The sequence below is a fragment of the Dryobates pubescens genome, chromosome 4 (assembly GCF_014839835.1).
Source record: "Dryobates pubescens isolate bDryPub1 chromosome 4, bDryPub1.pri, whole genome shotgun sequence".
NCBI classification, from domain to species: Eukaryota; Metazoa; Chordata; class Aves; order Piciformes; family Picidae; genus Dryobates; species Dryobates pubescens.
This window is the reverse complement of record NC_071615.1, coordinates 41,519,363-41,540,249: the sequence shown is the minus strand read 5'-3', so window position 1 is coordinate 41,540,249 and position 20,887 is coordinate 41,519,363. Positions and strand designations below refer to the sequence as shown.

General features: G+C 45.2%; 1 protein-coding gene across 1 annotated transcript; it reads left to right on the top strand.

The window, feature by feature from the left end:
* Positions 1-514: 514 nt before the first annotated feature.
* On the top strand, positions 515-20,687 carry CDCA7L (cell division cycle associated 7 like). Its single transcript, XM_054161281.1, has 11 exons — positions 515-604; positions 8,645-8,791; positions 12,088-12,219; positions 12,691-13,050; positions 14,638-14,712; positions 15,696-15,850; positions 16,169-16,187; positions 17,798-17,926; positions 18,767-18,916; positions 19,301-19,437; positions 19,906-20,687. The coding sequence occupies exons 1-11, from the start codon at positions 515-517 to the stop codon at positions 19,934-19,936; spliced, it is 1,425 nt and encodes a 474-aa protein (XP_054017256.1). The 3' UTR covers positions 19,937-20,687.
* The last annotated feature ends 200 nt before the right edge of the window (positions 20,688-20,887 follow it).

The following is a 20,887-nucleotide window of genomic DNA, read 5'->3' as shown; positions in this document are numbered from 1 at the left end:
AGGTTTAGATTGGATATCAGAAGAAAGTTCTTCTTTGAAGGAGTTTTAAACACTGGAATAGGCTTTCCAGGGAGGTGTTTGAATCCCCATCCCCAGAGCTGTTTTTAAGACGTGGTGTTAAGGTACATGGTTTAGCAGTAGACTTGGAAGAGTTCGGTAATGGTTGGGCTCGATGATCGTAGATGTCCTTTCCAACCAGTCGAGTCTATGATTTCATGACTCCCCAGGCAGGCCAGCTCCATCCAGACTAACAGCCGCTGCTGTGTGAGGAGGGCGTAGGGAAGCACCGTAGCTTCTGGGCGCCAACAGGGCAGCACCCGCTTCACTCGCCCGAGGACCCAGAGCTCCCGCCGATGCTTCCGAGCCGTCGTTACCCACAGCCAGGCAGGCCACACAGACTCTCCGCGTCCCATCCCGCCTTTCCCGCCGTCGCAGAACGGCTCCACCCCGCCACGGCCCCCGGCTCCTCCTCCCTCCTCCTCCTCCCTCAGAAACGCGGGCGGCAAGTTGCGCCATGGTGTGGCGCGGCCGGCGGCGGCGGCGACGACGGGGGGCGGCGGCGGCGGCAGCACCAGCGGCTGGCCCGGTGGCGAGCCGCGTCAAGGTGAGGCAGCCCGGTGGCTGCGCGGAGCGGGCGAGCAAGCAAGGCGGGCCGGGCGGTGAGGGAAAGGTACCGGCCCGCCTGCTTTCCGCCTTCCCAGCGGCCTTTGTCCGCTCCCCGCGGGGACCGCAGCAGCGGCGCGGGGGTCGGAAGAGCTGCCCGCCGATCCCGGCGCCGCCAACAGCGGCAGGCAACTCTCCCGAAACCCCACCTCCGGTACAAACGATCTCGGCCAGCGCGGCGGCCCGTGGCCCCACCGGGCGCCCTCCACGTGGCGCGGCGGCTCCGGGGTTTCAGAGCACCGGGGGAGGGATGGAAACGGCTTTTGGGGCTGCCCCGGGAAACTCAGCTGCGTCTCCAGTGAAGGCTGATGGGCTGCGTGGATCTTATTGGGGAGGAGCTGTGTTAATGATTTGGTCTTTGCAGGCTTGGGGATGTCACTGCCGAAACAGCTAATTTATTTCTTTTCAGTTCTGTCCTCTCAGTTTGAAATGCCACAAACAGGTACTTGAGACGCCTGAATGGATGTGAGAATTTGTAAGGCTGGAGGTTTAGGGACAAGCACAGGTGTGCTTTGGTCGGCGCACATCCAAGCCAGATGCATCGGGCTGTTGGTATGAGTCAAGGCTTGAGAGGTGGTATGGTGAGTGTTCTTGGTGGCAAGAGGTTGGAGAAAGTCAGCATCTCAGTCAGCTCTTGCTGATGGAATGTTAGAGAGTTACATGGGTTTCTGTGGAACAGGAGGAACACCGGAATGTTAGTTAGGCCCTCTGTACTCTCAGGCATCACAGAATGGTAGGGTTTGGAAGGGACCTCTGAAGATCATCTAGACCAGGCCTTCTGCTAGAGCAGGAGACTTGGTAAACCTTCCACTTCTGCATGGCCTTAGGCCTTCCAGGAAGGGATAAGGGCACTATAAAACAATTTAAGAGAAACCTGATTGACACAGTTCAGTAGAAGTGAGTGGCACTTCTCTAGTAAGGAGATGTGCTTAACTATCTGCTAATCACCTTTCTATTGTACAGCTAAAAGGGTGCACATCATATTTCTTTAAAGGCTTAGCAAAGGGGAGGAGGATACAGTCCCAATGCTTGTTCTCATGTGAGCTTGGTTTTGGCAGAGCAAGGCCTTCTGCTGGTTCTTGGTTTGCTTTGTGACACTCTGGTGAGCAGTGGGTTCAGTCCTAGCTTAGCCAGAAGGATGTGATGGAAAAGGTTGCCTGATGACTGACAAATAAGCTTGTGAGTATATTCCCCCATTGAATGCAGCTGACAAGCAAGTCAGCAAGACCTGCAGTTCCATTTTCCAGCCCAGGCTGTAATTTAACAGGTTGCATATCAGTTTAAGTACACAGAGCTTGTTGAAAGTGATGCTGACTGACAAAGCTTTAGCGCCCTGAAAGCCTGGATGCTGGCAGTCCAGACGTGAAGAGGGGTTGCATTGTATGCCTGAGGTGTTGCACAAAAGTGTTTTCCTTGGAACATCAGGGCTTGGAAAGTTATTAGACCCCAGCACAGATGAAAGGGATGCTCTTGAATTATGCAGAATGAGTTCAGAAATAGCTGTTCCTACTGTTTGGATCAGTGAGATGACAAAAGAAGAGACAGTAACAGTTGTCAGTGTGTTTGGACTGCATTCGTACGCCGGTGTGCTGGTACTCACATTATTAGTGTTTTTGAAAATTAGGGGATAGTTTGCAGGTAGATGTTGCCTGGGGTATCATTTTAAGTGACTTGCTGTGTGATTATGACAGTTGGACATTTTTTATATGAGGACAAAATAGCTTGATGGGGTTTGGCTTATTTAATTATCAGTTTAAATACAGCAGTGCAGCAACCACACTCTTCTGAAAGTAGCCAGATTTACTAAAGTTCTGTGAAGTACTTGGTTTTGGCAGTAGGTTGGTTGGGGTCAAAATTACTATAACTTTTCTCAGGGGCCTTGGAGGAGCCACCCTGAAAGTCCCAGGAGTTGCTGTGACAGATTTACAGGCACAATTCTGACTCACTTTTGGTGGAATCAAAGTGTCTCTGCGCAGATTGTAAAACTGTGTTGAATGCTCATTTTATCACTCATTCCTTCTTTTCTATCCAAACTCTCATTTGCCTTTCACCCTGCTGCCACTTCTGCCATCCAGAAAGTCTCGGGGTTTTGTGCTGTCTTGCTGTTGAGAAATTGCAGTGATCTTCTGGGGTCTTCCTTGCTTTTCTAGATTTCATTGTTGCCCTTGAGCTTCAGGCTGTTAGGGTGGTGCTGACTGTCCTGATGATGGTCTGTCTTGTTGTGTGATTATTCCACACTCTTATGCGTGGCTTTGCCTCTCTCTGCCTTTCATGAGTTTCACATGTTTGTACGATGTTAAAAATGAAGCTTTCATGCAGTGCTTTTTGCCACAATTCCAGTGGAAAAATTGTAAATAGCTTTGGGTTTTTGGTTTGGCACCTATTGTGTTCTGGTTGGGTGCCTCTGTTCTTGTAGTGCTGCCCGTAATTTTCATCCTTGGAGCGCTTCCTTGTTGGGTTATGTTGGGGCTGTGAGCCAAATGAAGTGCTTGTAGTCCCCTGGCTGGTGTGCCTTGGGCTTGCCTTGCATAATGAGGCCAAGAGATTTTCCAGCATGAGTTAAAGATGTGACTTTGCATGATTTTTGGTTTGTGAGAGTATGCATTGGAGATTAAACTGTGTTTATTTCAGGTTGAACTGAAATGAATAAGAAACAAGCTTGAAAGTTACCAAAATTATCTTGTCTTCTGTTTCCATGCAGGGCTATTCATACAGTGTGCAAACTTGAGTGGGGGGAGCACAGCCCAACACATCTTTTTTTTTGTTGTGGTAGGAGCAAAAATAGAGAATAACATCTAGCTCTGCTTTTTCACACAGTATGTTCTCTTGATACGTTGTTGTCAGAGAAGAATGCACTAGTGTGACAACTGGCAGTGGAAGTGATAGGTGTAATTCTCCAACACAATAAATATGGCTGACTGGCCGCAAAGTTACTGATGTGCCCCACTGAAGCGACGAGCAAGCGTTCTCTCCTCGCAGCCTGCCAGGGAACTGCCTTGCAGAAAGGCAAGCTGCATCAGGTTTAGCTTTGGTACCATGAAAAAGCTGCTTTTTTTTTCACTTGAGATGTGAGAATTTTTCCTGTTGAAGTATAAAGTAAAACATCTTACCCCAGGCTCTTCTTTTTCTGCTTGCCTAACTTGGCAGGTGGAATTCAGGGGGGCGGCACCTGGAAAAATGATGTTTTGACTGGTGGGGACCTCGGGTACCTTGCTTATCCCATTACTTGTGTGGTGAGTGCTGGAGCATTGCCAAAACAGATCTGGCATCCCTCATGGCCTCCTTTTCCCTCTGTCACTGGTGGTCCTTGGTGACAGATCTGCTAGACCCTACAGGCACACATGAGATACCTGTTCCCAGTTCTGTGGGAAGGATAACTCTTATCCATGAAGCCCTACAAGTCCAGGTGCAGTCCTGGGTATACTGGTGGTATTTGGTCAAATTTAGAGGTGGGGATGCCTTGAACTTTGACCTTTTGCTCGAAAGCCTGTTAGGGTTGGTTATTCTGGCGTTTATTGGGTTGTGTGCTGTTTGTGCTGGGGAATATTTTCTGCTGCTATTGAAAGTCACCTTGTGGGTGTTTTAAACAAGTATATTTTCTGTGCAAAAATAACTGAGTTCAACAGGTATAAAATTTCCTGCTAGAAGCAAGACTGTTGGCTTTTCAGCAGTTGTGAATTATTTGCAGCTTCTAGATTTTTGGTACTTTGCTTTTTGTATCTTTGAATTAGAATTAACCAGGTCGGGAAAGACCTTTGAGATCATTGAGTCCAACCTAGCACCCAACACCATCTAATCAAATAAACCGTGGCACCAAGTGCTCCATCCAGTCTCTTCTTAAACACCTCCAGTGATGGTGACTCCACCACCTCCCTGGGCCGCCCATTCCAATGGCCAATCACTCTTTCTGTGAAGAACGTTTTCCTAACATCCAGCCTAAAACTCCCCTGGTGTAGCTTGACACTGTGTCCTCTTGTTCTGGTGTTGGTTGCCTGGGAGAAGAGACCAACCTCCACCTGGTGACAGCCTCCCTTCAGGTAGTTGTAGAGAGCAATAAGGTCTCCTCAGAGTCTTCTCTTCTCCAGGCTAAGCAACCCCAGCTCCCTCAGCCTCTCCTCATAAGGCTTGTGTTCCAAACCCCTCACCAGCTTTGTTGCCCTTCTCTGGACTCGTTCCAGCAACTCAACATCTTTCCTAAACTGAGGCGCCCAGAACTGGACACAGTACTCGAGGTGTGGCCTAACCAGTGCAGTGTACAGGGGCAGAATGAGCTGCCTGTTCCTGCTGGCCACACTGTTCCTGATGCAGGCCAGGATGCCATTGGCCCTCTTGGCTGCCTGGGCACACTGCAGGCTCATGTTCAGCCTACTCTCAACCAGTACCCTCAGGTCCCTCTCTGCCAGGCTGTTCTCCAGCCACTCCAACCCCAGCCTTGTATATTGGTATCTTTAAAAGACAGCATCTCACATCTGCAGCATCTCAACAGACCTTGTGTTTGAACCTGTGGTTCTACATGCTGAAGTATTTCCTCTGAGCAAAGCTGAAATGTTCATCACCTCTCTGCCTTAGTGCCTTTTTTGGGGTCTAGTGTCAGAAAGCTCCTTTTTTGAAGTGCCTGCATCTTTCAAGTACTTAGTATAGATTAATACTTTGATATTTGTGTTTGGACCACTGTGTATTGTTCTTCTTGCTATACACTATGTTGTTGACACCTAAAGTGCAAAGCTCTGATGCTGATTATATAATCAGTGTCTGAATGCATTTTAATTGAAAGTTAAAATTGGAAATGTCTATGGCTTCCAGGACAGCACAATAAATAACAGTGAGCCAACCCACCATGGCAGAGGTGTTTGGAGCAAGGTCGTCTTTGGTATGTCTGGATTATGGCAACGGACTTCTGCTGGGAATAAACTTTCCTTGTGATTTCAGGTGTATAAATATGGGGTTTGGGGTGCAGAAATCCTGGTGATAAGCAAGCCTAGTTGTGAGGTTGCTTTTTTTTTTGAACTCCTGGAGTATGTCCACCTTGTGCTTGTCAGGTGTGGTCTGTTACTGTCTAAGCCCTTTCAGTGAAATGGGGGCTTATCAATAACCGAATAGGCTTCATCATTGTCAGGCTATGTGGAGTGAGTCATAGCCTAAAAATCTTAGGAGTTCTGCAGGAAGTTGCTTAAATCACTACTTTAGTATTTGGGAGTGCATAAAGATAGGAAAGGATCTGCTGGGAAAGAGCTTTATTTTTTTTTTACTTTGTTCAAAATCAATAATTACGCCCCCATAATGGCTGCTCTGGTGCAGATGCAGAAGTAATAGATGAAGAAGCTAGTTAGGCATGCAGTAATCACAGCAGTGGCTAACTCAGTTGTACAATAGCACAAGAAGTAATGCAGCAGCTTCTGGAAGCAGTTTATTCACAGCAGCGAGGCTCACAGCTCCTTGTGTGTTTCCCCATTAAAATGCATAATGCTTCCTTCTTTTTTAACAGTGCTCTGTACTGAGTGAATTCTGTCACAGCAGCAGAGGTGGGTTCTGATTGTTGTAAGAGGCGAGGAAATACCCCGAGGGGTCCAAGTGTGGACTGCAGCAGTGCGTCGGGTCGCCGTTATGTGCCTGTGAGATTCAGTTCAGAAGTGAATTCTGCTCTTGCTCAAGCAACAGGAAATCAGTTTTGCATCAATCTACATCAGCTTTATAAAAGCAGAGCAAGAATAAAATGAAGCCAATATTTGCCAGTTCCTGTAGCTTATTTCAGAGAGTGAAGGTCAAGGTGCTGCATGCTCTTCTAGTGGAAGTGGGATTTTGTCAGCAACATTATTGTTGGAGCACGGGTCTCCTTTGGACTGTTTGCCTTGGCACAAATAAACTATTGAAAACAGATAAGTCTGCAAAATCATTGCATAAGGCACATGTGAGCAGTCTTGGTTGTCTATGACAGTGGACAAGGGCAGCCCCTTCTCGATTCTAGAGTTCATCTTGGAGATGTTCATTTGAATACTCAGGACTTGAGACCTTTGGATGAGGAACTGTCATCCATCACCAGGGAGCTGTTGATCTCAGGTTCCTGAGAGTTAATTAGAGAAGAGAGAGAGAGAAATAGAGGAATGGCTTTAGCACACAGCAAACAGCAGAGAAGCTTGCTTCAAGGAAGAGCAGCGTATCCAAGGTGCACATGCGGTCCTTGGGAAGTAGACAATGAATGTCCAAGTGCTGGTGAGCAATATGGTCACTTCTCAAGCATTTCTGTGAATGGCAGAATGGTTTTACAAATGATCCTGAGATTCAGAAAACCCTCTTCTGAATCTTGGCAAATGCCTTATGCTTTGGTCTTTAAGGCTGTGTCTATTCATCTCATCCTTCCACACATATCCGGAAGCAGCTGGGTAGGAACTGTCCGAAGGCTTCCGGCAACCAGTACCAGAACAAGAGGACACAGTCTCAGGCTGCGTCAGGGGAGGTTTAGGCTGGAGGTTAGGAGGAAGTTTTACACAGAGAGAGTGATTGCCCACTGGAATGGGCTGCCTGAGGAGGTGGTGGGGTCGCCGTTGCTGGGGGTGTTCAGGGCGAGGCTTGACAGGATGCTTGGTTGTATGGTTTAGTTGATTAGGTGGTGTCGGATGATGGGTTGGACATGATGATCTCGAAGGTCTCTTCCAACCTGGTTAATTCTATTCTATTCTATTCTATTATTGGCCTGTTATATGGAGAGGCTTATCTGAAAAGTACTTGGCTAGGAGGAATGGTTGGATGTGGTGGTATGAGTCTCCTTCCATGCTGAAACTGGACTTAATGAACTCTAAAGTTGTGACTTGGGTCACCTGAAGTACTCCTGCCTGCCTCTGTCAGTGCTTCTTCCTGGTGAGCTATGTTGTGGGTTTCTAGCAAACAAGAATGTTCTCTGTTAAAATGGACTTTCACTTTCTTACCAAATGCTGTGGAAAAAGCTGTTGCAGTGCTGATGAAGGAGAACAAGTTGTATTGGTTTATTTTTGGAGTTAGCTAAGTGCCTGCTGAAACAGGTGACGGTGCTGTTAACATATAGCGGTGTCCAAGTTTCGAGCCACGGGCTGCCCAGAGCAAAAGGACAGAAAAGCTATTTCACTCCTGCTCATGCAGTAAGATAAAAAAGCTCCACACTGATTTGATGTTTAAATGGAAATTCAGTTTGCAAAGATACACAAAAGGTACTCAGGTAGAAGGAATACATTCACAAACTAGGCTCAGTTCTTCACCAGAAACCCCCTCAGCCTCCACAGGCCCAAGAGCAGCCAAACTCCCCCCCACCCCCACTAGACTCAGGCCTACTGCTGGCTTCTACAGGCCCTGTGGTGTAGCTCGAAATTCACTGCCCACAGACCGTAAGATCAGATGTGTGCTCTTCGCGAGGTGGAGAGAGAAGAGATGTTGGCTGTGCACCTCCCTTAATAGTGAGATACAGGAAAACGGAGTAGAATAACAGATTGCAATATCCTGGGACAAACTGCCCATCCCTCTGGGACTTTCTGGAGGACTTTTCTTTATGGTGACACCAATTAACTCTTAATTTCCCTTAACCTACAACGAGCAGTAAGGTTTCTTTGTACTTGTGTAGCATTGGGATACGTGTGAAGGTGTGCTCCTCACCTCTGAGCTGTGGTCCTCTGTAAGAGGAGGAGTGGTGGTGGGTTTTGCTGTGGATGGAGGGTGCCTTGAGCACGTGCTTGCAGAGGTGAGGCACGTGCATGTTTTTGTGTCTGAAAAGCACTGTTCTGTGGAGTTCAACATCCTGCATCTCACGTTCCCTCTCTGGCCCCAAATCTGGACTCTGTATTTGGGGATTAAAACAGTCTGTACTGAATTTTCCTGGAGTTTAGCTGAATGAGGCACACTTTGCACGTAGTGTATTTTGTACTTACACAGGAGTACAGCAAGCAAGTTGTGCTGTTCCCAGTTGGAATTTTCCTATTAAGTTGGTGTGTCTGATTTCTGTCTTGTTTTGAATCAGAAGCAGATACCCAAGGATGTGGCTGATGTTTTTAACGCTCCCAGTGACAACGAAGATTTCCTGGGATTCCAAGATGATGCTTCTAGACAGAGGTTGTTGCCAGAGGACAGCTGTGCTAATTTTGATTCCTTGGAGTCAGAAAAAAAGGTAGGAATGGATTTTGCCATGGCCCAGTTACACCCTTTGGGTGGTGCAGTGAGCCTGTGCCAGGGCTGTGTGGGCTACAATTCGCAGCAAAACTCATAATCTGCAGACCTCCTATGAAAAATAAATGTAAAGAAATTTAGTGTATTTTTAGGGTTTAATGATTGCTTCTAAAAACTCTTTAAATTACAAAAAGGAAAATGGGTTTCATTAGATGGTGGATTTAAGTCAAGTAAGTAAGTGCAGCAAACAGGAAGGAATTAACCATCTTGGGCTGGTGTACTCGGGATACAGAAGACAGTGGAAGTGCATGATAATAGTTGGGCATTTATGAGCATGCAGACTTCAAGGTATTTATCTCAATGCTCTTTCTGCACTAAAATCATGTTGTAATGGTGCTGGCCACAGAAAACATCTGCAAACCTGCTGCAATTGTGAGATTTGCTGATTCTCTGCTCTCTTAATTGTGAAGTAGCTTGGATCAGCATAATTTTCTCTGATTTGGTAGCTGAATTCACAAGAAAGGAAGAAAACAGGTGTGCTGTCTTGGCTGCCAGAAAATTTATGTCTTAGTCTTTTAGAGGCTTGTATACTCCTTAGATATGGACTAGCGTGTACTAAAAGATACTTTTGCCAGTTCTGCCTCAAAAAGATCCCTCTGTTCCATTAGTAACAAAACTGGAAATGCTGAAATGCCTCTTCTTTTTCCCCCCCATTCAATTTTTTTCTTTTCCTAGACCATCAGGTGCTGAAGACAGTATGACATCACAGTGGTTGGACTTGATGTTCTTAGAGGTCTTTTCCAACCAAAACAATGCTATGATAGGAAAGACAAGTGTTAGCAAAGGAAACTGACAGAACGTCTGTTCCTATGTACTGGTGTCTTACATTTCTGAGCCTTTGAAGGCAAAGTGGCCTCAGGAGAGTGCAGAAGCTGTTTGGGGTTAGAGCCACAGTCTATGGAGAAAGAGGGTGACTAAAATACAGCAAAATATACATGTCAGTGGGAATTGCAGGGGGGCTTGTTCCAAATTTGCAGCTGGCACTGCAGCCATCCTCATGTCAGTTTCCCTGAAATGATTTTCATTATTCCCTGAAATTTATGTTAAATCTTCATCAGTGTTAACTCCCTTACCACTAAAGTACAACCACCCCCAATTTTTTTTAATCCTGAGTTCCATCCATTTATGTTGCTAAACACCATGGTCTCTGAGAAAGCCCATAGGTACTTGCTCTATCCAGCTACCTGAAGGGTGGTTGTAGCCAGGAGGGAGTTGTTCTCTTCTCTCAAGCAACCAGCACCAGAACAAGAGGACATAGTTGTGTCCAGGAGAAGTTTAGACTCGAGGTGAGGAGAAAGCTCTTCACTGAGAGAGTCATTCACCATTGGAATGTGCTGCCCAGGGAGGTGGTGGAGTCACCATCCCTGGAGGTGTTCAAGAGGGGACTGGATGTGGCACTTGGTGTCATGGTCTAGTCATGGGGTCTGTGGTGACAGGTTGGACTTCATGATCTTTGAGGTCTCTTCCAACCTTGGTGATTCTGTGATACTTGTTCTGCAGGACACAAAAAGGTTTTGGTGTGAAGAGCAAAACAATGGGAAGTTCAGAAAGATGCTGCAATTGTTGGGAGAGGAGGAAAGGCAGCTCCCCAGATAGTGAATGGGATGTTGGTGCATCAGGTGTTCCCTTGGATGCTGACATACAAATATATTAACAAGTAGTGACCCCTGTGTGTTGTCTTCCCCTCAGGGCTTTCAGCACTCCCACTGCCACAATCTGCCCTCCTGCTGAGTTTTCCCTGATGTGTATTTTTTACCTCGTGTAGCCCGTTCTTCAGAGGTGTAAGAGCATAGCTCTAAGTGTGTTATTTTTGGTCACTTCAGCTAAGAAACAGCTTCTTTTTCCTCTCCTAACCTTCATTGTAGAATTTAATGAAAACACAGAATGCATAAAAACTTCAGTTTTCCTCCAAGAAATGCTATTTAACTTTAAAGTAACTTCCCTATTGTGCTTGTTCCTTTCTCAAGCAGCTGCGCCGCGGCTATCAACAAAAGAAGGAAGTAATTTTGCGTGGAGAAAACTCATTCCAATTACCCATAATAATTTGTAGGAGATGTTTAAGTGTAAAGAAATAGCATATGCAGTGGCTCCTCCCTCCTTCCCCTCTGAATTTTTGCACTCCTCTATTGTATCCGGTTTTTACCAGGTATTAATGTAAAGAAGTGTGTAATTAAAGTCAGGGAAAGGAGGGAATTGAAAGGAAGAATAAAGATGCTTAGCAAGTACATCATATGAAAGGTCATTTTTTGTATCTTGTGTGGGTGTGGGGGGAAGAAATAGCAGAGGAAAATTGGAAAAACAAACTTAAGGGATTGTGGTTGACTTTCAGGAGGCAAGTGTAGTGTGACCATGGGCTGCCATGAACAAGTCTTTCAGGAGACTGGCAGGGACAAGCTGCCTGATGGGCTTCTATTAATTGTGACTGGAAGCATGGGAATATATTTCTGATTTAGCAAAAGCATTGTGTTTAATTGGTATGTAGTGTGCACATTGTGAAGGGTGTTTTAATGAGACTATTTCCTGGGCTGACATTTTACTTCCTAGTCTGCAGGCAGAAGTTTAGGACCTGTCTCTAGAACATGTTTGGCTGATGAACTGCACCATTATAACAGCGAGAGTTGAGAGTTGGAAGGTTGGAGGGAAGTTAGGGTTTTCAGAGCAATGTGGGTTTGTGTTGGTATCTGTCCCTTCAGTGATGGTGTAATAGCGAGAGGAGGAGCAGGCTTCATCTCTAGGAGCTTTGAGTACTGCAGCAGCCAGGCCAGAGGGGAGTGCTGCTTCTACTGACAAGTGAAGAAAGGAGAGCTCTTTCTTACTGGAGATGGGGTTTGTATTTTCTTCTACTCAGGGCTTGGATTTTTACATCTAGAAGAAAGCATACAAAACAACACAATGATTTACACATAACAAACCTGGTAGTTCATTTTTATTGGCTAGTAGTAAAAAAGAGGATGAAGAGGCAAAGAAGAAAGTTCTCCTCCACAAGAAGCAGCCCAGTTGAAGTCCTAATGTGCTCAAAATAAGGGGAAAAAAACGCACCTGCTAAGTTAAAATAAGTCAGTGCTGAAACTCTGAATGCTTTCTGCTTTCTCCTCTTGTCAGGCTTTGCCTGCAAAATGCTTTCACAGGATATGCCATTGAGTTGGCAGCTGCTTGAACTGCAGAAGCTGGTTTATTGTGATGCTGTGGCTCCTCTGTATCTGACTGTTTTACAGCTACTGGCTGGTGTTTTTACAGGGGGTTCGATTGCAATCCAGATATCTCACTGAAGAACTGCAGAAGATTTTCACTGAAGACACTGACTCTGAAACAGACGTGTTTGAAGGCTTCACTTCAAGTGAGGTGGATGTGAACAAGAAAGGAGTCCTGGTAAAGGCAGTCACCTATACATGAATGTATATGTTGGCTTCTTTTCTTCTGTCTCTCCTGTGTAAACCTCATGTTCTAGTAGGAGTTTTTCCGGTACGTTGTGATGTTCTTTCTTCATGCTGAAGAAAAATGTGGTTTATCTTCAAAGAGGAAAAAAATGTTTTAGGTAACCTAACATCACATATTAGAAATGAGAACTTCCTCTGCTTGTAGACTGACTGCTGGGCAGGGTTGTTCATGTGAAGACAGCCATGTCTGTACCCCAGACATAGTAGACAATATTACCCCAGACAGTATTAGTATGTAGATTTTGTGCACAAAGAGACGTTGTGTGCTGTGAACTGTTAAGAATCTTCAGGTGAATTTAAGACAGTGCCTTCTGTGGTGAGACTGCTGCCTAGAATTAATGATTTAAAAATGACCTTCCTTGTCTCACAGCCAATGTGTAACATGGGATTCTTCTGCCTCTAGGTGGAGGAGTTGGACGTGAATGATGAAGAATGCAATAACTTATTGGGTAGTGAGGAAGAAGAGGAGGAAGAGGCAAAGAGGAAAGTTTCCCCTAAGAGAAGAAGCTTTGGCCTTCGTGTTGCCTTGCAGTTTCCCACCAGAAAGTCATCTGAGAAAAAAGTGCCTGAAAAGGCTTTTTCTGACTTGCCTCTAAAGGACGGTGAACCTCTCACACCTTGTTCAAAAGAAATAAGCTGCAAGCGGTGGGACAAACTAGAGGGCTCTGCTTCAGAGTCTGAAGAAGACATTAAAGAAACACAGGAGGAAAACTCCAGTGCTCTGCTTAAGAGAGCTATGAATATTAAAGAAAATAAAGCCATGGTAAGACTTAAGAACAGGGCTTTGTTCTCTGACATTTACATCTGAATACCTGGCTTCAGCACACCTGAATTATGGGGTCTGCGCTGGTGCCCTGCTGGGACTTTGGGAAAATCTCAAGGTGGTTTGAGTTTTTTTTTAACTACTGGGGAAAAACCCTAGAGGACTATCAGCACTCATACAATTCACCTCTAAAATAGCCTCAGGTAGGACTATCTTGGTCACATTTAAAACCAGAGTTGAACTAAGCGGTTTGCATGTGGTTGCGAACAAAGTTGGAGATGCCCAGCTTGCTGTCTTGTATTCAGAACATGTCAGAAAACCAGCTGATCCCTTCAGGTGGTTCTTGGTGTCATTTGCATGGTAGAGTTTCTGTTTTCCATTTGTCTCTGATAGATCTGCTGCTGTTACTGATTGCAAAGCCACTGAAAAGCACTGAGGATGATAGATGTATTTTTTTGGTTGTGGGGCTGTGATGTTTACAGTTACACTCTTTCAGTGGTAATACAGCAAAATGTGACTGTGTAGGTGTGGAAGAGAGGCACTGATTGTTCTCTATCACTTATTCCTCTACTGTCCAAAATGCCACCAGCTCTTTAGTTGACATGTTGCCATGCAAATCTGAGTTGATGCTGGCTCTTCAGTGACTCCTCCTGGTGCAGCTTCCAAGCAGTCTTGGGGCTCAAGTGCTTGGGTGTGTAGGCCTGCAGCTCCCACATTAAAACTTGCTTTAGCTTTGTATCTGTTTCTAACCTGCTGTATCCTCACTGCTCTTTGTGCTGGTCTTGCTGCTCTTCCACCTTTCTCACCTTCCACTCTTCTAATTCAATCATTGCAAAACTCACCAACATCCTCGTTGTGGTACAATAATGGCATAAAATAGCTCTTAATAAATGCCACACCAAAGTATTCTGCATCCAGCTTTTAATCTCCTGATTGCTATGGCAGCCTCAGGAGCAGCTGGCATCCTGGCTTGTCCTCACTATTGCTGGCTTTTCAGAAGATAGCCTCTTCCTGACCTTCCAGAGCAGGTCAGTTGTTTGGGATGTTATTTGGTGGGTTTTTAGGTTGGGTTTTTTTTGGTTACTGAAAAACCTTGAGTAAAGTGTTCCCACTGCATGTCACTGCTTCACGGGGACACTTTGAGTTCCCTGGCAAAAAGCACAGGTGGTCATTCAATAGAAGAGCCCACAGGGGACATCTTACAGTGACAAGGGCACCCTGTCCTCTTTTTCTCCTGTCAAATTAACAGTGAAGTTCTCATTGTTGAACACAGATATGTACCCATGTTATAGTGCACTCCTTTGGTGCTGTTTTGACAAGACTGGGTGTAATTCTAGCTAATTCCATTCCCCAGTAAGAATTAATGGGAGCTGGGAAGTTAGGACTGCCTGCACGCTTTGCTCATTCAGTGGTAAACAACCCCCCTTTATGAGCCTCACTTCAGTGAAGTGCCTCCAGACAGACTTCATGCACTGAAAGTTCATGTGTTTAGATATAATTTGGAGTGCCTATGAAAAGTGGATGGTAGCTGTTACTTGTTTGCAAGTCTGCAGTGAGTTTTCAATGTGGCATCACTGTTGATTTCAGCTTGCCCAGCTGCTGGCAGAACTGAATTCCATACCTGACCTATTCCCAGTGAAAACACCAACCTCAACTCCTTCGGTAAGTCTCTGGTACTGGCTAGAGGTGACAGCAGTTTTTGCTAGACTTGGGATGAATGTGTTCCCTGATGAAATGCTTTCACCAAGTTTATTCTGGTTTTCTTTGGTTTCGGTCATTTTATTTGTACAGGTTTTGTATTTGTCAGTAAGTACTGGGGGGGCAGTGACTGGCTGGAAAGCAGCCTGGAGGAGAGAGACTTGGGGGTGCTGGTGGACAGGAAGCTCAACATGAGCTCTCAGTGTGCACTTGCAGCTCAGAAAGCCAATCAGATCCTGGGCTGCATAGAGGGAAGTGTGGCCAGCAGGTCAAGGGAGGTGATTCTCCCCCTCTACTCAGCTCTGGTGAGACCCCACCTGGAGTACTGCATCCAGTTGTGGAACCCCTATTACAAGAGGAATATGGTCATGCTGGAACGTGTCCAGAGAAGGGCCACGAGGATGATCAGAGGGCTGGAGCACCTCTCCTATGAGGACAGACTGAAGGAGTTGGGGCTGTTCAGTCTGGAGAAGAGAAGGCTGTGAGGTGACCTAATTGTGGCCTTCCAGTATCTGAAGGGGGCCTACAAGAAGGCTGGGGAGGGACTTCTCAGGATCTCAGGTAGTGATAGGACTAGGGGGAATGGAATGAAGCTGCAGGTGGGGAGATTCAGGCTGGACGTGAGGAGGAAGTTCTTCCCCATGAGAGTGGTGAAGCCCTGGAATGGGTTGTCCAGGGAGGTGGTTGGGGTGCCATCCCTGGAGGTGTTTAAGAGCAGGCTGGATGAGGCTCTGGCCAGCCTGATCTAGTGTGGGGTGTCCCTACCCATGGCAGGGGGGTTGGAACTAGATGATCCTTGTGGTCCCTTCCAACCCTGACTGATTCTATGATACTAAGAACAGTAGTTTATGATAGTACAAGTGTGGTAGAGACATTTGCAGATCATTGCTGGTGTTTAATGTGCAAACATAACTGAAAGTACAGTTTCTGTAATCTTCTCTTTCTAGAAACAGAAGAAAATCCCAAGGAGGACGTTTTCTGAAGGCCAGATAACACGCCGCATGAACCCGACCAGAAATGCTCGTCCACCAGAAAACTTTGCCTTGGAAAAATTTACTGTGTCAGCTGCCAAGTTTGCAGAGCACCTGCAGAGCTATAGACAGCAAAACCTCTTGAAGAAGAGACTCAGTGTGGTATTTGTCAGACTTTGCTATCTCCAGTTAGTCAGGGTTTAAGAAACATTTGAATTTCTGGCCACCAGTTAGAGCAGACATCACATCCCACTGAAAGTTAGTGGCAGCCTTTGATTGGGATTAGCTACAGAAGAAGTTACCTTCATGCCTTCCTGCCTCATCTTTGACTCATTAACTGGGCTCTATTTGTGACCTGTGTTGTCCAAACATAAGGCAGTTTACTTAGGGTCTATTATTTATTCATTATCTGAAAATGACTAGAGCCTACAGTGTAGAAGGCTTTCAAGCAGGAAGGCAGTGGGGCTGGTGGTCATGACAAAGCAGATCTCAATCTTTAAACTGGGGGGGAAAATTAGCACAATGCCTTCTGGAAATAGTAGAGATAAAATAGGAGTTATGCAGCAGAACTGAGGATGAATGAAGGGAATCCACAACAGTGAACTGCTGGCATGTTGGGTAGCCATTCAAAAGCTGCAGGTTTTATTCTTCCCCCTTTTTTTTTTCAATTTTTTTTTCTTTCTAGTATGGCCAGCAGGAACAGGGAGGTCATTCTGCCCCTGTACATTGCATGGTTAGGCCACACCTCGAGTACTGTGTCCAGTTTAGGAAGGATGTTGAGTTGCTGGAGCGTGTCCAGAGAAGGGCAACAAAGTTGGTGAGGGGCTTGGAACACAACCCCTATGAGGAGAGGCTGAGGGAGCTGGGGTTGCTTAGCCTGGAGAAGAGGAGACTCAGGGGTGACCTTATTGCTCTCTACAACTACCTTAAGGAAGGTTGTAGACAGGCAGAGGTTGGTCTCTTGTCCCAGATAACCAGTACCAGAACAAGAGGACACAGTCTCAGGCTGCACCGGGGGAGGTTTAGGCTGGATGTTAGGAGGAAGTTTTACACAGAGAGAGTGATTGCCCACTGGAATGGGCTGCCTGAGGTGGTGAAATCACCATCACTGGAGGTGTTCAGGAGGAGACTTGACAGGGTGCTTGGTTGCATGGTTTAGTTGATTAGGTGGTGTTGGTTGAGGGGTTGGACATGATGATCTTGAAGGTCTCTTGCAATCTGGTTTATTCTATTCTATTCTTATGGTGATCACTTGCCTTGATTATGTTTACTGTATGGCCTTTATGGCAAAGACTCTTTTAAGTTTGCATCTGCACTGGCTGGTTCCCAATTCTACTTGTAGGAGTGTAGGGCATAGTTGAAGTGCTATAGAGAGAACATGGCTATTAAAATAGTGGAGTAGCACTTAATGAGAACCTCATACTTTCAAGAGAATAGAGCTGAAGGACAAATCAGATGCTAAGAGTGGGGTTGGGGGAAGGCTAAGGATCAGATGAGACCTATATATGACTAGGGGTCAAAGAGAATGATATTTGGAATGAAAGAAAGAGCACTTAGTAGTGGGTGGAGGACTGTTCCAAATAACAAACAGGATAATAAGAAAGGGATAAGTATGGCAGGACTAACGTAAAACTTCAGTAGAGCTTTTTTGCAGGACATTAGAGATTGTTATTGGAGAAAGCAATTGGAGATTATGCTGGGAGATTAAAGGAGCAAAGTATGGGAAGGCAGATGGTCATGGTTCCTTGTTTTGAGAGGAAAGAAAAGGAGTTTGAAGAGTTTCAGTGGAGGTGGGCAGTGAGTGCAAAGAAAAGGGGGTAACAGAAGAACATGGGAATGAAGAATGATGGGAAGGAAGAAAATCCAAAGAAAATAAATGGAGTAGGTTAAAGATTAGGGAGGAGAGGGAGAGAAAGAGGGCATGATGATTGGGGAACTCTTTATTCTTGTAGTGGTCCATGAGCCTATAGTCTGCCCCCTCTAGGTTGCATACATAAGTGAAAGAAGTTGTCATTAAGTGTGGTGACAGAGTCTTGACACCAGACAAAACATGTTGAGCTGAGGTTTTTTAGCAGGAGAATTGTGGAGTGCGCAAAAGGAGGCGATCATCAAAGTATTCAACTCAGCGTCCAGTAGAGGATATTACTGAGGAGGACTTGGACAACATTGCAATCACTGTTAAAGACAAAATCTATGACAAAGTTCTGGTAAGTGGCTGCTGTATTCTTTAGGGTGTAAAATGGAAAATCTCTTAGTAGTTCACTGGTGTTTGCTAGAAGCTGTTGCTCTCCTGAGGGTCTGGAGCTCAGCTTTATTATCTTACACAAGCATGACTTTGAAAGCATTGCCAGGCTTCTGTAGGCTTGCCTGTGCTGGTTGGAAGGCCCCACCACCTTTTGCCTTTGCAGGGAAGTGCTTTCTTGCCACAGAGATACTAGGTGGAATTTGCTGTACCTATGACTCATCACTGCAAAGAGTTGACATCCCTTTAATCTCTCATTCTCACTTAATATAAATGTAGTGGTTATACCATTAAATAACAGGGATGCCTGCTGCTCCTTTTACCCCCTGGAAATGACATGTCTGTAAGAGTTGGGTAGTTTCCAAAGCCCTTGATGGAGCTCCTCCATCTTTTCCTTCACTGGATTTGGCTATTATTAATTATCATAAAGATCTTAGATGATAAGCTTCCTATATATTTCATGCTTCATTGTATTTGCAGAGATGAGTCACGAGGTCATTCTCTCAATAGTTTTAGCTTTTTCTTTAGATAGAGGAAAGGAGCAGAACTGCAGCATGAGCTTCAGGCAGTTTGAGACTCCCTGTGCTGCTGAGGCTGCGCACTGTCTTTGAAATCCCTAGCATCTCTAGATGACTTCATGGTGTATCATCATAACAGAAATTACAGTTCTCACTGAGATTTTCATTGCTGAATTCGACTTTGAAGTTTGTGCTTGGCTATCATCAGCAGATTCATTAGGAAAGCTCAGCAACGAACATTGAAGAGGCCCTTCATACGTACACATTTCTCCTCTTTCCAACTTTAGGGTAGTACTTGCCACCAGTGTCGACAAAAGACAATTGATACAAAGACAATCTGTCGCAAGCAGGGCTGTGGAGGAGTAAGGGGGCAGTTTTGTGGCCCTTGTCTTCGAAACCGCTATGGAGAAGATGTGAAATCAGCACTGCTTGATCCAGTGAGTATGGTTGCAAGGCCTTGGAAAGAAAGCGTGAGGGATGGTTTTGTTAGTAAGCTGTGATGAGTATTGGTGGCATGGTGTAAAAAGCTTCTTGCCACTAGAAGGTCTGTAGTGTTCTTACCACACATGCTGATCTTGTTGGAATTCAAGTGGAAGGTGCTAGGCTTGGGTTACAATCCATCCATTGTTGTGCTAAATGAAGGGGTTAACAAGGTTAGTTGGCTGGCTGGTACAGGCTTTTCAAGCCTTGCTGTGAACAGTTGGGCAGTAGAGAAGCTGTTACTTGTGTATGTCTGAACAATGGGAAGGTAAATAGCACCTTAATCATGGCTTGCCTTTACATTCCCCATCCCCTCCCCCTGCAACGTTTTATCTTGGCAGGCCTGGATCTGTCCTCCTTGTCGTGGGGTGTGCAACTGCAGCTACTGCCGCCGGCGGGACGGGCGCTGTGCCACAGGCATGCTCATCCACTTGGCCAAGTTCTACGGCTATGACAATGTTAAGGAGTACCTGGAAAGGTAAGGGCTGTGTCCTGTGCTCATTCCTTTCTACACTTGTAGCTCTTTAGATAATACTTGACCTCTGTCCTTTGGGGCACATCCTGGCCTATGCAAAAGCCCAGGATATTGGTTCAGGGGTGAACCTTGTAGAGCGGGGTTATCGGTTTGGTTCGGTGATCCCAAGGGTCTTTTCCAACTTGAATGTTTCTGTGATTTCTGTGATTCTTTGCAAAGAAGTCTATTGGAATTCAGATTTCTCCTAGTCTGAAATCAGCTTTATTATAGTGAATCATATTGTCTGTGTTAAAAAAACCCAATAAAATAATTTTGTTTAAGAAACTGAAATGTTTTTGCCTATTTCGAAATCCATAGTGATTGCTTGAAGCATATAGCAGTGCTGGGTTTGGAAGTTAACCAAACTGTCTGTTTCTGGGAAAGCTGAGTGTCCTAAAAAGCACTAACACTCTTTTCCCACCTGTCTTCTAGTTTACAAAAACAACTGGCGGATGACAAGTGAGAACACAGAACTCCAGCTGTGCCTGCCACTGGTTCATATGTTGATAAAGGTTGACTTCAAAAGGTTATTTGCTATATTTTATGTAAGATAGAGTTGTAGAAGATAGTATATGCATTCTGCATTGGCAACTTTTTAATGACTGTGGTCTTATGCAAAAGATCTCTCAGGAAAAGGTTTTGGTAGAGAAATCTACGTGCACAGACCGATTCGTTAAGTGAAATGGCACTCTTGAGCCTACAGCGGTTCATTTTTAGTGGAGCTACACAACCACATGATGGAGAACTTGGTCAATTTGAGCAATATTTGTATTTATATAATTATGCAAGCTTGCAGAAAGAGTGCTTGACAACTACCTGTAAAGCATACCCTGCCTATTAAGGAACAAAAACTTCCTTGTGTAACAACTAGACCACAAAGATTCAGTTTCCTAGCCCTTGCTTTTTGAATCTATTCCTCCATCTCTGGTTCATGTAAAGAAGGGAAGGGTACTTTCATCTGAATGCCATTATATTCCAGCCAAAGCTGATGCAACCTACCAGTGGGAGAGTGATTGTTTTTTATTCCAAAGTGCAATTAGTCACTGAAACATGGAAGTGGAAGAGTGTTTTATAAAGATTTTAAATATCACCCCAATGAAGAAAAAGAATTCCTCGCTATAGCAGATTGTGTGATGCACTTGCTGCTTGACCCAACTCTCTGAGTTGGCAGTCATGCCTGGTTAAATGGTTTCCATCACAAAGTTCAGGCTTTATTTTTTTTACATAGGGTTCCTATTTAGATGTGGGGTTTTTTTTTTTCATATGTACAGCAAAGCTTTCAGACAACTTTGTTTAAATGCAGCGCTTGGATTGCAATTTGTTTGTTAAAATTCTTGTAAGATACATGTTTCTTTTGTATGTAGAGAGAATAAAGAATAATCCAGAGGAGTATCTTGTGAGTTAAACTACACCC

Coding starts and splice junctions, on each gene's coding strand:
- CDCA7L (XM_054161281.1), top strand. CDS start 515: ATGGTGTGGCGCGGCCGGCGGCGGCGGCGACGACGGGGGGCGGCGGCG. Junction 8,792..12,087: donor CCTTGGAGTCAGAAAAAAAG/GTAGGAATGGAT, acceptor GTGTTTTTACAG/GGGGTTCGATTGCAATCCAG. Junction 13,051..14,637: donor TTAAAGAAAATAAAGCCATG/GTAAGACTTAAG, acceptor TGTTGATTTCAG/CTTGCCCAGCTGCTGGCAGA.